The following is a 16,082-nucleotide window of genomic DNA, read 5'->3' on the forward strand; positions in this document are numbered from 1 at the left end:
ACTATCAACACTGCATTACAGAGACCACGCCGACCTAAAGAATGAAAAAAATCAACCTTAGAAATGACTTCCTGTTCAAAGGGGGCTTCTATACTGTACAATTAAGAATGCTGCTAACCACAGTGTACTTACCAACTCGCTCAAGTGTAGGTGTCCTATCAGGTGGCAGCAATTTTCTCATTTCAGCTTTGTGCTTCATCCCTTCTGCATGGCGCTTGAGATCAGCCAAGTGAGCCCTCAGGGTGGACTTACAGACAGGGCAGTATGCCGAAGTTGGGTCACTGTCTACAGGCTTCAGCCAATCTTTCAGCTCAGCCTGCTTTTCCCACTCTTTCCTGTATGTTTTCTGGAAATTTGCCCACTTTCCCATTTTTGGTTTTACAGGTCTCTATCCGCTACCCCAAGCTACTGTAATTTGAAGTTTCGCGCGATTAAGATTTCGAACGTCACCCTCTATATTTCTCGACATAAAATAACTATGAGGTACCTAAAAATCCCGATTTTTTCATGCGGAGGCCAAAAATCGCCCAATTTGCGCTGAAATTTCCGAAAATGCGCAAATGTGGCGCAATGCACACACCTGAAAAATTTAAAGCGCAGCCGCCTCGAAAAAGCGCCCAAATGGCGCAAATGCGCACCATCTGGCAACACTGCATCGTAGCCGAAATCCAGTCCAATCTGCGTTTTACCTGTCATTTGCTTCATCTTTTTGTACCACTGTCTTGGCTTAAAATCTAATAAATGAAATACTTAATTTTGATAATACCTTGTCGCTGCCTGGTGGGTCTTTTCTCTGATTTTATTCTTTGGGGTAGTCGCTTCTTTGTTTGTTTGTTTTTCCCTGAAACGTAGTCTCATTTTCCTGCTCAGTGCTTTGATTTCTTTCGTAACGTATAGACGGTCTGCTGAAAAATCTTTGTTAACTTTTCCAGGAAAATAGAAATACTTGCCGAGAAGTTTTTCTTGAAAAGCAGCGGTCATTTCATCAGCATTAGTTTAGAATTTATACCGTCCCAGTTTTCATTCGTGAGCCAATTGCCGAAGCTAAACAATCCGCGATTTGTAATTGGCCAACTTTTAGATTTTTCTGTAGTGTACGTGACCTGGACTTTGCTTGTAGGTCGCAGCTAAAGGGTGAAGTTGTAGATTCCTCCTATTGGGGGGGGGGGGCCTGGTGAGGGTTTCCTATAGAACTGAGACATGTTAGTAGCTATCCGGTTCAGGGCCGTTCCACCTTTTGTTGTCGAGCAATCAAATTGACTTTTTTAGATCTTATCCTGCTTTCAAAGACTCTAGCTGTAGTTCGTTAGCGTAATCAAGCAGGAACATACGACCCGTGGGGGTATTTACAGTATAAGTAATCAGCGCTTAATTGAATTTTTCCCCGGAAAGCTTTTTGAGAACTGAAAATCTTGTTCTGGCAAATAATAAAAAAACAGAAACAGCAATACTGTTGTAATGGGAGGGCAGGCGTTTGGGCTTTGCAAACACCCAAAGAATCTCGTCATAATCATCAAGTACTGGTACCTCTATCTTAAAACTGGAATTTTCTCATTGATTTAAATTGCGAGACCTCCTCCTATTTTTCAAGCGAGTGGTCATCTGGACGTAGCTTTATCATTTATTGTAACCGGACAAACCGAGTAGATCCGGATTTTGCCTATAAACCTCTGTTACAACTACTATTAAGGCCCCAATTACTTGAATTAATTTCTTCAGCTCAATATTTTGACCTTTATTCAAACTATCCGCATTACTATTCGTTTTCACTTTTACTCGTTTTAGGATTTTATTGTTCATCTATATCAGTACCTATTACCGCTGTGTTTGATGTGATTATACATTTTGTTTTCTGTTCGTTGTGGGTTTCAATTATTAATTGACAGTAATTCCTGATCATTCTAAGTTTGAAATATTATGGGACTTCTGCTCGTCTCAAGTTTTAATATTTCTCTTTACTTCTCTATGAAAAACTAGTCTTTCTGAAAGTTTTTTTCTAAAATTGATAAATTAAAAAAATCTAAATTTCGTTTCAAATCACAAAAATAAAAGGAAGCATAACTCTTAACATAAACATAAAATGAAGTATCGCAATCATAGCTCTCTTTCTATCTGTCTGTATCTCTTTTCCTCTCTCCCCTATATATTCAGAAACCTGTAAAAAGAATCTTTGTCATGTAACAAAGCCTCTTCAGAATCAACGCAGCCGGAGTATGATTGTCTCTGTTTTCTTTTAAGATAAGTTTTCAAATTGTCTCCTCTCTCTCTTTGCCTCCTTCTCTCCCCTGTTAGGTCGCTTTTGAATTAGCGTAGCTCAATTGTGATCGTTTCATACATCTCTTGAGATAAATGTTCAAATTTTCTTCTCTCTCATTTTCCACTCTCTTTCTCTCTTTCCCTGTCCGTCTCTCTATCGTTCTCTCTCCCGGTATGTTTTAAAGACATTGTACCATTTTACGTACATAGGCAGAACCAATCTAATCCGAAGCGCCCAACAGCCACTGTTTGAAATCTTTCAAGAGGCGAATATTTTTGCCGTCTTTTGAAATCTACATTTCAAACCTTGACGCTTTTTGAATCAATGCAATCGGCTTTGGCTTGATAAATTTCTAAGTAATTTAATATAATATTTATATTTAATTGATAGCCAATTTGAATAATTACAATTGTATGTTGTCGGTACTTTCCAGTAATAATTTTTACTACAATGCGTTTTTTGCCGTTGGAATTTTGGCAGCATATTTCGCTACGTGAATCTTTTCAGCAACTTTGCCGAAATAATTTTGGTGGAATTTCTGGGAGTTGCCACAAAGTTTAGTTGTTGAAAAATTGGGGGTCACCATTAGCTTGGTGCTGAAATTTAATTGGAAATGAAAGAATTCAATACTGGATTTAGTTAAAAGATTTACTTTCCCCTACTTTTCAGGATGCCAGATGGCTATTACCGAATCAGAATATGCAATGTACTTCTGTTGAAGATGTTTATCTTCTCTTAAAGTCATCTGACAGGGTTGCTCATGACCTCAGTCAACCTTTTAAGGTATTTGAATATCATTTTTTGCTATTTTCAGGTTGTCATATATTAATACTCTGATTATAGTGTGTTTGTGTGTTATAGTGTGTTAGTGTGTTATAGTTAGTGTCTGAATTATAGTGTTAGTGGTTATAGTGTATAGTGTGTTACTATTATATATTCAGTCTTCGTTAGTACATTCAGAGATATTGGGAATCAGGCATTAATGCAAGATTTTTGGGGGGAGGAGGACTGGAATAATCAAATTTTTGGGTACACATTTTGTTATGGGGTAAACGGTGAAGCTTTGAACAGATTGGGGAAGAGCGACAAAGAGAGAAAAAACCTCAATGAAAAACGACTAAACAAGACTGCGGCCAGTAGAGAGAAAAAGATGAAGACGCGTCAACTAAAACGACGCGGATATTTCACCTCTACCTAAACGATGTGTCTTTAGCATAGAAGAAACAAAAAAAATAAAATAAACTAAAAACAAATAAAACTACCACCAATATTAATAAAATACAATTGTCATAACTAATCCACGTAGGTCACAGAAGCTAATAGAGTTACTATATCTTTCATTGAATAGATTGGGGTGAAGGAGGAGGGTGTACAGATATGTTGGCCTCTGGCTCCTTGGTGATGAAGTGAGTTGTTAGTAGCAGTAGTTGGCTGAAGATAATGGAACCTCTTCAGCGAAAGGGCAGAATATTTCTATTTATTTTCATTTTGACTATTAGTTTGTGATGAAAAACAGCTTTGTGTAAATTAAAATTTAGCAAAAACTAAGCTTTATTTACATAGCTCTGACTATTTGGCATCATTATTTCAATAATATTTAAATATATATAACGTATAAGATAATAATAAAATAAAACATTTGAGTGATTTCAAAAGTTTTTGGATTTGTATCAAAAATAAACATAAACCTTCAAGTGAAATTTAGACTTTAACCAATTAAAATTAAGTTATTTTGGAATTCTGCTTGGTAACGATGCACTGTCTTTGGTACTGCCATTGTTGTAAGCAGTTCGCATATCCTCTAAATGTGATGATAACGTGCCAAAGATTTTACCCCTGGAAAATTTTATTGGGTTATTTTTAGACTTAAAGATAGATTAGCCCTGATAGACAGCAGCCTGACGAGACTGAATCTAAAATTTGTCCTTATTGTTGCTCAAACAAATCGCTGCTAGAACTATTTCGTGCCCTTTATTGCATCATTCCATTATAGTGTATAGTAAACTGTTCGTTATTAGAATATAAATTCAGCCATTGAGCTACGATTGTTTGCGTAAATAAGCCTATCTCTCTCTCTCTCTCTCTCTCTCTCTCTCTCTCTCTCTCTCTCTCTCTCTCTCTCTCTCTCTCTCTCTCTCTCTCTCTCTCTCTCTTTCTCTCTCTCTTGCTTGTCAATTCCCTATACTCTTTGAGATACCCTCTAGAAATATTTTATGCAAAAGTAATCCCTAATAATTAATTCTTAGATAGTTCTTAATTAGTCGATTGTTTGTAATTTCAGGCTTTCGGAAGCAGGATATGTTTCAGGAATAAGGTTGATTAACCCCGTGATACCCTTTTCAGCCGGAAAACCCATTTTGAAAAACTATAGTTTTGGGGTATTTTGGGTATTATGCGGTATTTTGATGACACCATCGACTGTATCCTTAGAAAATTTAAAAGCCAACAATAATGACGCACGTCTTTATGCTAAGGGTGGTAGTTTTATATTGAATGAACTGTCGGAATTTTAGCTGTTTTTCTGTTTTAGCTGAATTTTAGCTGTTTTTCAGTCTGGTAAGGTAATATTGCCTTAATTTAGTTTTCATTGTTTTAGGACTGTTTATCGCCAGCTAGTACATCAGATGTTGAGTATGTGTTGGCTCTCAGAAAATGGGAAGATATATGCAGTAGCTGGGAGTTCCGATGCTTTGTAAGGGATCGTAATTTAATTGGTAAGCCTGTGAACACGTGATTATAAATATACAACATAATATTTAATTGAAAAATTACTTAAAAAAGCTATAAAAAAAAAAATCAAATTGCGTTTTAGTAATAACCAAGTTCTTCCAACGACACCCATTGGGTTCAAGAAAAGTAGCCTGCATCCCAAATTTGGGACGGCAAATTTGGGACGTTTGAAAGAGCCTAGAAGTTTGATAGTATTTTTTTGGCTCGAAAAGTTTGTATAAACGTAATTGAAACCTTCACAAAATAAAACTCGTATTAAAAACTATACCCAAGTTAGGGAGAGATGTGAAACCCTCCCCCTTCCTTTGGTTTGTCACCTCACGGAGATTCGTCGCAGCCAGTTTTTAAAGGCATTTGGGCTTAAAGAGTAACTGAGACTAGAATGGAAATTCAAGCTGGTCTTCAAGGAACAAAAACAACGCCCTATAATGCTGCTGAGAAAACAAAAATGTAAACCATTCTGTGCATGTGGTATTTTATTTATGCAGGCCACGTGCCTGGCTGTAGCAGCCATTAGTGCTGCTTGTTGATCTTCTGATACTGGTGTTTGTATTATCTAATTTAGCTGTTCAACGTTATGCTGTCAGTGGCTTGTACTTTTATTTCTATTGTACGCCTTCTTAAATGCCAAAGATCCACCTCTTAAATTTAATTTTCTGTTGGCTTTTTTTTTTAGCTGAAGTGACACATACATGTTTTCTTTGATAATACTGTGTTTTTAACTAAAATGACGTTTGAGAGGCTACCACCACAGCTCCTTGAGGATTTACACGTATATGAAAAAAAGTTTTTATCATTTTCCTATTGCCACAATCTGAAAGTTGTTCTTGTCTTTTTGTCTAAGAAAACCTGCAATAAATTGATCGCGGCCCGTTCGAATTTCATATTTATCTGGAAAAGAACAAAAAATCAAATTAACCAAATTAACCAAAAATCAAATTAAAATGTTAAATTGCATGTTATTTCGTGTACAAGCTCAATACCCCGGGTATGGGGTTCTTGGACATGCTAAATTCGATAGTGTAATTTTTACAAGATTGCTCCGCTATTTTGGATATTTTGAGTCCTGTTTTTTTCTAATTTACAGTTTTTTTCCCTTTTTTTTCGCTTTTTCTTTACCTGTGACAGATTTTTGAACCGATCAGGATCACCTCAAGTAGCAGATTCTGTTATATATATGTTGTTGTAAAAATTCCTTTGCTTCGAGTTTATTTTCCTTTGGTTTATTTACCGGCGCTGACGGTCTTTACTTACATGTCCCTACCACAGACTGTTTGCTGAAGTTCCTTATCGTCTGTTCTTACCTCGGTTACGGCTAACCACCTGGATAGCCCAATCCCAATTTTAATGTTTTCTGCTGTGATGAGTTACTAATAGTAGCTTTAACTGTATATGGACCCCCCCCCCCGGCAAATCCAGGTACAATCGATTACCCAGAGAAGACACTGAATCGATGATTTGGATATTTCTAATGTACGCCCCAATCTGATGTTTCCTCCAAACATGTCAAAACAGGTATTACAAAGTGATGTCGTAGGTGCTAAAAACGTAACATAAGACATTTCAATGAACTCGGTATGCGATCAGAGCAGCCATAATGTCGTGTGTACGACCTTATGGATTTCGACCACTTCCTATGGCACATTGGCTATTTCCGGTTCGAAATATAGTCCATATATAGAAAAGAAACAAGCTGAGATTAAATACAAGACAAAATTTTTTTCAAAAATAATGAATAGCTAAAATTTAATTGTTAGAAATCCCCATGCAAGGAGGATACTTGTCTCCTCAACTCACCCCGTACAGTAAATAAAACTTTGTATTAGCCTGTCGTTGCAGCATTTTCATGTAAATCCAAAAAGTGTCGTTACAGGATTTTTATATAGATCATGCAAATTTGGCCGTCAGTACTTGTGAAAGTTGCATTTTACCCACTAAATCTAAATTTTATACATACATTTTAGGCTACTGTTTTATACATTTTATTTATACATTTTATACATTTTTATACATTTTATTTTATTTCATTTTATTTTTATACATTAAAAATACATTTTTATACATTTTATTTTTATTCATTTTAATTTTATACATTTTATTTTAGGCTACTGTTCAGATATTACCCTTCACTATCAGGAGACAACATTTTTTTTTTTTTTTTTTTTTTTTATAAACAAGGATGACTGACGCAGAACATGTTTTTCATTAAAACACTTTTTTTTTGTTATCCAAATGGGGGATATGCTATCCAGTTTAAAGGAAACTAGGCGTTACGAAAAATAAAAGACAATTTGCACTTATTTTCAATATGGATTATTTTTTGTGAATCATGTTTTTTAGCTTTTACTCGTAATCTAATAGTGTGCTACTTTTCCTTATAGGAATTAGTCAACGGGATATTTCCGCTAGCTGGCCGTACTTGAGAGAAGAAGAAGCAGTAATTGTTTCGAGTATTGTTAGTTTCTTCAGAGAAAAAGTTCAAAATTTCTTCCCTTTGACTAACTGTAAGTATGTCATTCCGGAACAATTTTTTCTTTCTATGTCATATCGTTCTTGCAAGCATTATCATCTGCAAGTTTTTTAATTTTTTTTAAATATTATATATATAAATTTAATATAGGAATGACCTCTTTTATGTTAGATCCAAATATGATATGGATTAAGAAATTGCAAAATCTGCACTGAGCACTTTGTGCTAATGCTTCCTTGTATATGGCTGTAAAAAAGCTTTAATAATACATTATTATTATTATGTTGTAGAATCCTAATGAGCCTTATCACACGAATTTAGATTGGCTTAATGGGTCGTAATGCACTGATTGTGCAATCAGTGCATGAGGGGTCATTATTAGGGAGAAACGTGTTTATGTACCCTCTGCTCAAGTACTGTATGCCTTAATCTTATTGACTATGCTCTTACTACTTATATAAAAAAGTCACTGCCGCACCAAGCCACCTAAAAATTCACTGCAGCAATAAAGCTACGCAAGCTCCTCCTCCATCACAATCTATTCAGAGCTAAAGACTACCCCCTAACATGAAATTCAAACTTTCTTTTAATCCTTTCTTTTTGGTTTCAACAGGGAAGTGTGTTGTGGCCTGTTTTTTTTTTCTTGTTTAATGCCACCCTCTTGGACGAGTTTTTACCTTTTGAGGTGCCCGTTAAACTGTAGTTGTTATTTGCTTTTAAAATAAATGTCTCTTTCGCTTAGGACCTTTTCCCACCCCTCTCGGAAACGACCTGCTTTTCGTTTTAACCCAAATGGATGGGAAAAAAAGAACAATTTTAACAATCTGTCATCGTTCATCCGTAATGCACCGATCACTCTGACAGAAATATATTTACTACATCAAAGACAGGAATGGGTGGCCATTATTAAGTACCCATGTTTAAGAACCCTCTGCTCAAATAGTGCCTGCCTTAATTTTACTTACTATACTACTTTTACTACTGCTAAAAAGTCACGGTAGCGCCAAGCCAATTAAGGCTAATACATCTGCGCAAGCTCGTCCTCAAGCCCAATCTTTTCTAAATTTTAGACTTTACCCCCTACCATGAAGTTCAAGTCTTCTTTGAATCCTTCCTTTATGGTGCCAGTAGGAATTGTGTTGTATTTGTGTTGGAAGTGTGTTGTAAAAAACCAGTGTAACAAGGTTTCTTTCTTGTTTTTGTGTATTTTTGTCATCCTCTCGAACAAGGCTGTTTGTTTGGTTGTTCTTGAGGTTGTTCTTACTTCTTGAGGTTGTTTGTCTGTTTGTTGATTGTTTGTTAAAATAAATTTCTCTCTTAATCTTTGATAATCTGTCATCCTTCAACCGGAAAACGTGACCTAGCCGTCTCAACCTTTCTTTCATTGTAACTCTAGAAAATGTGATACTACTACATTTTTCGAGCAGCTTATTGTTTGACATACAGTAAGTCAAAGGAGTGCTTCAACTTATCCGTAGATAATTCCTCTGGAAAAAGTTTAGCGATTCTTCCTCATCAAGAACTTCAAGAACCCACTCTTCAAAACTATACTTGACCATTGTCATAACGGTGGCTTCCAATATTTTCATTTTGGTTCACCTACTTATCTTCCAATTCTTCCTAACCTCTGTAGGAAACTTACAACCTCCCCCTCCCTCCTTGAACAACAAGGAAATTTACTTTTCTGCATGGGCAGCAATGGTGTGTTTCTTGAGCACTGATCAGCACTCTTTTTTGCTCTTATTTTTATGAGGAATGTGTCCAATATGATTACTTTCTCTCTATTTATTAAAGTTCCATAGTTTATTGAACATACAACAATTTAAATGATAATTTAAATAATTTATTACTTAATACACAATATTTTAAAGCAATATTCCACTACTGTGCCCTCTGGCTGTATCTTCCAGATCTTCGACAATTTTATCTATGACCTCCATTGCGCACCTCCTTAATTTATCCTTTAAGGTCTTCTCTGATTTTCTTACTTTCCTCTTCTCCCAATATGATCTATCACTCAAAACTTCTTCTTTAAACCTCTTGTCTTTTCTACTAAGCTTAAAGTGTTATCGGTAATATTTCTAGATGCATTTCTAACTATCTTCCCTCATACACCTTCTGCTTCTTCGCAAACAGTTTTCTTAAAATTATTCATTTTATCTTCTGTATTATAAAATTGTAAACTACCCAGTTTCATACTCAACTGTTCCAGGAAAGTTCTTCTCAAACTCTTATCCTTTAGTTATAACTTTCAAAAGGTAGTTATATTCACTGAATTTAAGCTTTATATTTTAAGCTTTAATACTGAATTTAGATTAACTTTAGACACCACTAGAGGGCAATCTTTGCTTTTACCATCTATAAGACCCCTCCAATATTCTCTAGTGTCGTGTTTTAATCCTACCAATATTCAGTTTGCAATAATATGATCAAAAAGTATGGCCGCCTTACTATCATTTGAGTTTGGCCTTTTTATGAGCAAATACCGTATTTTATAACTAGATTGTTATACATACACCGTATGCAACCGTCTCTATTTTCTTTTCCTACACCAAATTTACCTAGGCTAGCATACCTATGTCCCTATTGAAGCACCGTATGCTCCCTTTGGATTTTGTCTGGTTGTTCCTGTAACTGTCTGCTACTGTAACTGTGACTGTTCCTGTTTGTTCCCGTAAAATTCACTACTATGTCCCCCAGTCGGTTCTACTGTGGCATATAAGCTATGAATGATACCTTAAGCTTTTAGGTCATCTAATACTTCGAAGGTTCCTTATTCGTCATGGCTCATTCCCCTGCCTGTGTACCTCATCCTTCCTACCTGAATAAATAAATTCTGTATCACCTATTTTCATGTTTTCAAACCCTAATGCAAGAGACTCTGAAACCCCTAACAAGTCTGGTTCATAACCTCTTAATCTGTCTGTCAAAACGTCACCACAATAATGGTTATTTAATGTTCTCATTAAGGCTGCTAAAGCGGATTAGAACCAGGCAGCAAGTAGTCCCTGCGACTTCCAGTTGGCTGGAGCGTTTTCAGTACTTAGTGATTCCGTCTTATCAACAAGAGTTGACGTCCTGCCCAAGCAGTATCAAGCCTATTACTTTGAACTTATTATATATTTAAGTCTGCAGATATAATGCTGGAATGAGAAGGCAGCTCGTAACACTGCTAGCAAAACGTTGTTCAGTCCGAAAAGTCTATAAAAAAAGAAGCAAAAACCAGAAGAATTAACCATTAATAAATACTCAGTGCAATACATTGTCGTTTGCCAGGTTATAACCCCCTGAAGGGTGGCACTCCTTAATATTACTCTACGGGGCTGTTTGCAGACATAATTTTGCCAAGGTATATCGAAGTGTGAAAAATTAAGGATGCAACGGAATTCAAAAAATTAAAAAAAACTCGCTATAAGTCATAACCCCATTTCTGATCTCCTGTATAGATCATAAACTGCTATTTACATCGTCTAGGCATAACAGCGACTACTTATCCATGCGTACCAAGTGTTCTATTTCGGGAGATGGTAAGGTTCACATTTTGAATTCAATTGCACTCAATTGAGCAGAATTTGAGTACTTTTTAAACATTAATTAAGATAGGGGGAGGGTAGAAAGTCTTCATCAAATAAAGCAGCAACAAAAAGAGTACCGCTTTGTATAATTATATCTTGAGCACTGAAATAATTCATTTCAAAATTAAACTACTTTTAATTTTTTTCTAATTATTCCACCAACTCAACTCTTAAGTGTAATGGGTTATACTCCTAACTCCAACTCTTTTAGAGATCACTAGCCTTTATTATTAGCCTATTTTTACTGGGTAAATATTTGACGACTAAGTTTAAATATTATGTTATTGAATAATTTTAAATAATTTAAAAAAAGCTAGAAATAAAACTAAATCATCCCTGAGACTTTTCGACGTGCTCATTCACGGATTGTACAATCAAATCCTTTGTTATATTTATTTATTTTACGCTAATTCATTCTATTTGAAATATTATTCTGTTTCAATGTTTTATTTATTTATTACAAATGTCCTTCTAGAATTTCGTATAAAATTACAAAATATTTTAAAATTATTTTGTTATATTCACTTTTTCATTTATTCTTACTGTTGTGGCACAGTGGATTGATTCTCTGCTTGGCAATAGGAGAACCAGGGTTCGATCACCCCCACAGCAAGGCTGGGTGACAAGCTCACTAATTGTCCATGTAAAAAAGACCCAGCAACAGAAACGTTTATTTGGCGTTTGTATGCGCCAGCAACAACCTTAGTATAAATATATACGAACAGTAGCGAAAAATCAGCGAAATACAGCTAAAGCCACACAAGCTAAACCACTCATCATGACCCGCCTTCATGCAGGCGCAATGACAAATGTTTAGCGCATCAGGACGAGAAATTATTGCTCTGACGGCCTGGTAGCGTCCCAAACCGCGCGCTATGAATGTGTGTCATGTTTGGAGAAACTTTTCGCTACTGTTTTTATATATAATATACTGTGGCAACGACTCTGAAGGATCTTTATTCTTTTTTGTATTTATCGTGAGATATATTTGTTTTTAGTTGTCTTCGATGTTGTCAGATATAACAAGGAAAAAATCAAAATAGTTGACTTCAATCCATTTGGAATAACAACTGAAGGTCTGTTATTTACTTGGGAAGAGCTATCAGAATCTGAAAATTTGGATGCCATCCCCCAAGATATCTCTGTTGTAGCGAATTGTTTCTGCTGGACTAATGGAGAAGATGGCTCTGTAGTATTTAGGTATTTAAAGAATTCTGCAAGAATACAGAGCACTAGTCATCGATTGAACTGCTATCCAATTGATATGGTCCTAAATCCTGAGAACTTCGCTAAATGTGTGGTAAGTTTTCTTCTTTTTTTTATTATGAAAATTAGCTAAGGAATCTCCAGGTCTAAAAAAAATAATGGTATATGCTCGTCCATGAGGACTAGAGCAAGAATAGTCTGCCCCCTTTCCCCAAGAAGAAAATCGTAAGTTCTTCTATCCCTTTTTCTCTCTTTAAATAACCCTGGAAGTTTAAGGTCAATCCATTAGCCGTGAGAGAGAACAGCTTATACTTACCCGACCTTGTATTAAATTTGTCACCTTGTCATGAAACCTTTCGGCTGTATAAATCTTTATAATGAAATACACTCGCTTGACTCTAGGCTTCAGATATGAAAAAGAAAGAAAAAACGCATAGTCTCTTGTAAGCATTCGAAAACCAACTGACTAATTATAAAATTACTCTGTAACGAACAATAAAAGTTCAAATAGGGATAAAATCCTTTTAATAGACAGTCTTTCACAAACAGTGATAGAAATTCACATAAAATACCAGATTTTTCGGTCACATATGCAGCGACCGTCAGTTCTCTAATTCTTTCCAAAGCAAAGGCGGAAGCTACCCTCTTTGACCTTCTTGGATTCGGTTCATTAGCGTTCAATGATTTAACTTTTGGACAAAGGTCAACTACATTGAGTGATTTGAACTTTACTCTGTCAGATTTAAGTAAATTATCATAGCAATAGTTGAATCTATACTTACGTATATCCCAATTCAAAGCAATATTACTTTAATGGTATTTTCTTTATTTCAAATGTTTCACGAAATTTTGTTGTCAACTTTGATCCTTAGAAATCAAAGATACTGTTTTAAGCGGATTAAAATGGTCAGAGCAGTCAAATATATATCCCGAAAGGTCTAAATTAAAGTTTCTAGACATAGAATCTTGCTTTAAAGCCGAAGAAATAGAATCTTTATGTTGTAATAATCTCATTTCCAAACTCTGGTTAGTACGTCCCACATATGAGCTGCCGCAAGTACATGGGATCTGATAGACTTTGTTGCCCCAATGAAGTAAGATCCATCCCAGAATTTAGAAAACTACTCAAAGTATTATTACTCTTTAAAGCTACCTTTAGACCATTTTACTCTGTAAAATTCTTTTAAGTTTTTCACTTAGCCCGGGTACATGTGGTAAGGAACAAAAAACATCCTTCTCTCGAGTTGTCTCCAAGACGTCCTTAGAAATCTCTAGAAACCTTTTTCTTCTTCTTGAAAAAGTCTGGTTAATTAATCCCTTTGGGTCCATGTTACTTATTAGTATTTTTCTTAGAAAAGACAACTCCTAAAAAAAATTTGGAGAGCAAATACTAAAGATCCGGTCAGTTAAAGAAATGATCAAAACAATGTTTACTTTGGGAGCGTGACCGGAATTATAAGACAAAAATATATTGTTATTTGTCAGTTTTCCGTACATTTCAAAATCCAGACTATTTTCATTTTTTAAAATAAGAACATCAAGAAAAGGACTTTTCCCATTCTTTTCTAATTCAACAGTAAACTTTAAATCCCCCCCCCCCCCCAACAAATAAGATTTTCCAAAAATCCTTTTAATTCCTCCTCATAATCCCATACTGAAATTATGTCCAAAAAATATGTTTAAAAAAAAATATGAATCTAGCGCAATTGTTTCAATATTTTCCACAAATATATTAGGTAATAATGGAGATAAAGGGGCCCCCATAGGTAAACCATTTTCTTGTTCGAAAAACTCCCTTCTGAATTGAAAAAATAAGAGAACTTATTGCACAACCTTACTAAATACTTAATTACAGATACTTCCATATCTGTTTTGCCACTAATCAAATCCTAATTTCTTAACAACTTCACTTCTAAAACAGTTTTGGCTGCTTTTACATCAAAATTTGTGTACACTGATATAATTTCAAAGCTTGAGAGCAAAGAACTTGAAGAAATTTATGCTTTTTTCATTTTTTCAACCAAATTCGAAGAATTCTTGATGTACGAAATCTGTGTAGACAAAAGTGTTTTACAGATTGACACTAACCACTTGCTCAAAACACTTGTTGCCAACCTTGTACTTGACACAATTTGTCGTATTGGTAGGTTAGGCCTATGAATTTCGGGAAGTCCATATAACTCAGGGCACAAGGAATAGCGCAGCAGGTGTTTGTAATCAAGTGGAGACTGTGTTTTTTTATAATCCTTTAGACGCTTTAAATCGTTCTTAAGATTATTTGTAAAATAGTAAGTTTGATTATACGATAGCTTCTTGTATGTTTTTTCATCATTTAGTAAACCTCTTGATTTTAATTCGTAGTCCTCAGTATTAATCACGCCATCCTCAGGTCCACCCCCCCCCCCTCTTATTGAAAGTGTCTTTTCGGGATATTCCCATAAAAAAATAATACCTTTTTTGATATTTTCATTGAAAAAAAACCTGCAAAAACGACAATCCTACCCCCCCCCCTCTCCCTAGAAATACATTTTTGAAATACATATAAAAAATACTTATGATGGACTAAATTAATTTTTGACCAAATTAACTAAATTTTTTAACTATTTTAACTAAAGTGTTACTCTTATCTGCTTTTGTAATGGTAATAGTAAGGCATGGAAAGGCAGTGTGGTCTCCGAAATAATATAATTACTCTGTAAAAACTGTTACCCACTATAGTGCATCACGTCAATGTTTTAAGATAAGTAATTAGCTAAGTGCTATAAACACTTACCAGCTGTATGAGATAAGATTGCAACCATTGAAAATCAGAAAACTGTTATATAGGTTTCCTGAATCTGACTTGGATGAACCAATTATGGTTACTAGGACGTCTTAGATGTTTTTTTATTCCTAGAAATACATTTTTGCGATTTGTGTTTTTGGATTGAGCAGGATTGAATGAGTTGAGAAATGAAGTGCGTGGCGAGTTTAGGCTTGATGAGGCTAGTGAATGTAATGAATGATGAATGTTTTGCAAATATTAAAAATTTAGGTCGATTCTCCCGTCTAGCAGTGGAATATAGAAATATATTTTTTCGATTTGTGTTTTGTATGTTTACGTTATGTAATGTTTCTGTAATGTCAATTATTTAAAAGTGAATTTTCTTTTTTGTTTTGTATTGCCATGGCCCTAGGGCTTTTAGCGTAATAAAACTTACTTATGTCAAATGGAAGCAAGACAGCTTCACTATTCACCTCTCAAATAACGCTCTTATACGAGTATAGAAATGAACAAGTGAATGAAACCCCACTCTTTGTTGTAACGGATTTTCCATTCGAGTAATTTTTTAGTGAAAGGAAAACCGATGTTTTTTGGAATATTTACAAAATGTTTTTATTTCAGAATATGTGTAAAGAGCTAAGCGACTCTGATGATGAAGATGGTGAAGGTGAACGCAATCACTCTGAGTATTTAGATTTTTGTTCTTAAATAATTGATAGTCTTCTCTTGTTTTATAATGTAACTGAAGTAAACCTTTATCTTAATGATTACTTGTTAATTCTTAGTCGATGCTAGCCTTTGTTTTTATAGCCACTTAGGCCTATGTTAGCCTTTGTGAAAGATACAGTCTGCGACACGCCTACAGCTATAACTTGCACTGACAGGATAATATGTTGTGGATTTGATTGGCTCAGCTCCATCCTTTCAACTGTCTTGAATTTGGATATTACGCAGACTTTTTATTAGAAAATACTCTAAGCTCGCCTAAAAATTAAAACATTTGTGCATGTTTTCAACGTCTTTGTCAGTGCAAGAAAAACGTGAAGCAGATTTCAAAAATGTAGTTTGGCAGATGTGTAA

The 16,082-nt window shown here is 35.1% G+C and overlaps 1 protein-coding gene across 5 annotated transcripts in view; it reads left to right on the top strand.

Annotated features, from left to right (window-relative positions):
* The window catches only part of LOC148943392 (translation initiation factor eIF2 assembly protein-like), an 81,968-nt gene extending 66,199 nt beyond the window's left edge, over positions 1-15,769 (top strand). For all 5 annotated transcript variants that reach the window (XM_089101350.1, XM_089101346.1, XM_089101348.1 and 2 more), the window contains exons 3-7: positions 2,927-3,040; positions 4,854-4,971; positions 7,369-7,491; positions 12,031-12,332; positions 15,624-15,769. In XM_089101350.1, coding sequence (XP_088957476.1) covers positions 2,927-3,040; positions 4,854-4,971; positions 7,369-7,491; positions 12,031-12,332; positions 15,624-15,710 — 744 coding nt within the window. In that variant the 3' untranslated portion in view covers positions 15,711-15,769. The remainder of the gene's footprint in view (positions 1-2,926; positions 3,041-4,853; positions 4,972-7,368; positions 7,492-12,030; positions 12,333-15,623) is intronic.
* Positions 15,770-16,082: the final 313 nt, after the last annotated feature.

The sequence above is a fragment of the Artemia sp. Qi Xiang Cuo genome, chromosome 15, assembly GCF_049724085.1.
Source record: "Artemia sp. Qi Xiang Cuo chromosome 15, ASM4972408v1, whole genome shotgun sequence".
In the NCBI taxonomy this organism is placed as follows: Eukaryota; Metazoa; Arthropoda; class Branchiopoda; order Anostraca; family Artemiidae; genus Artemia; species Artemia sp. Qi Xiang Cuo.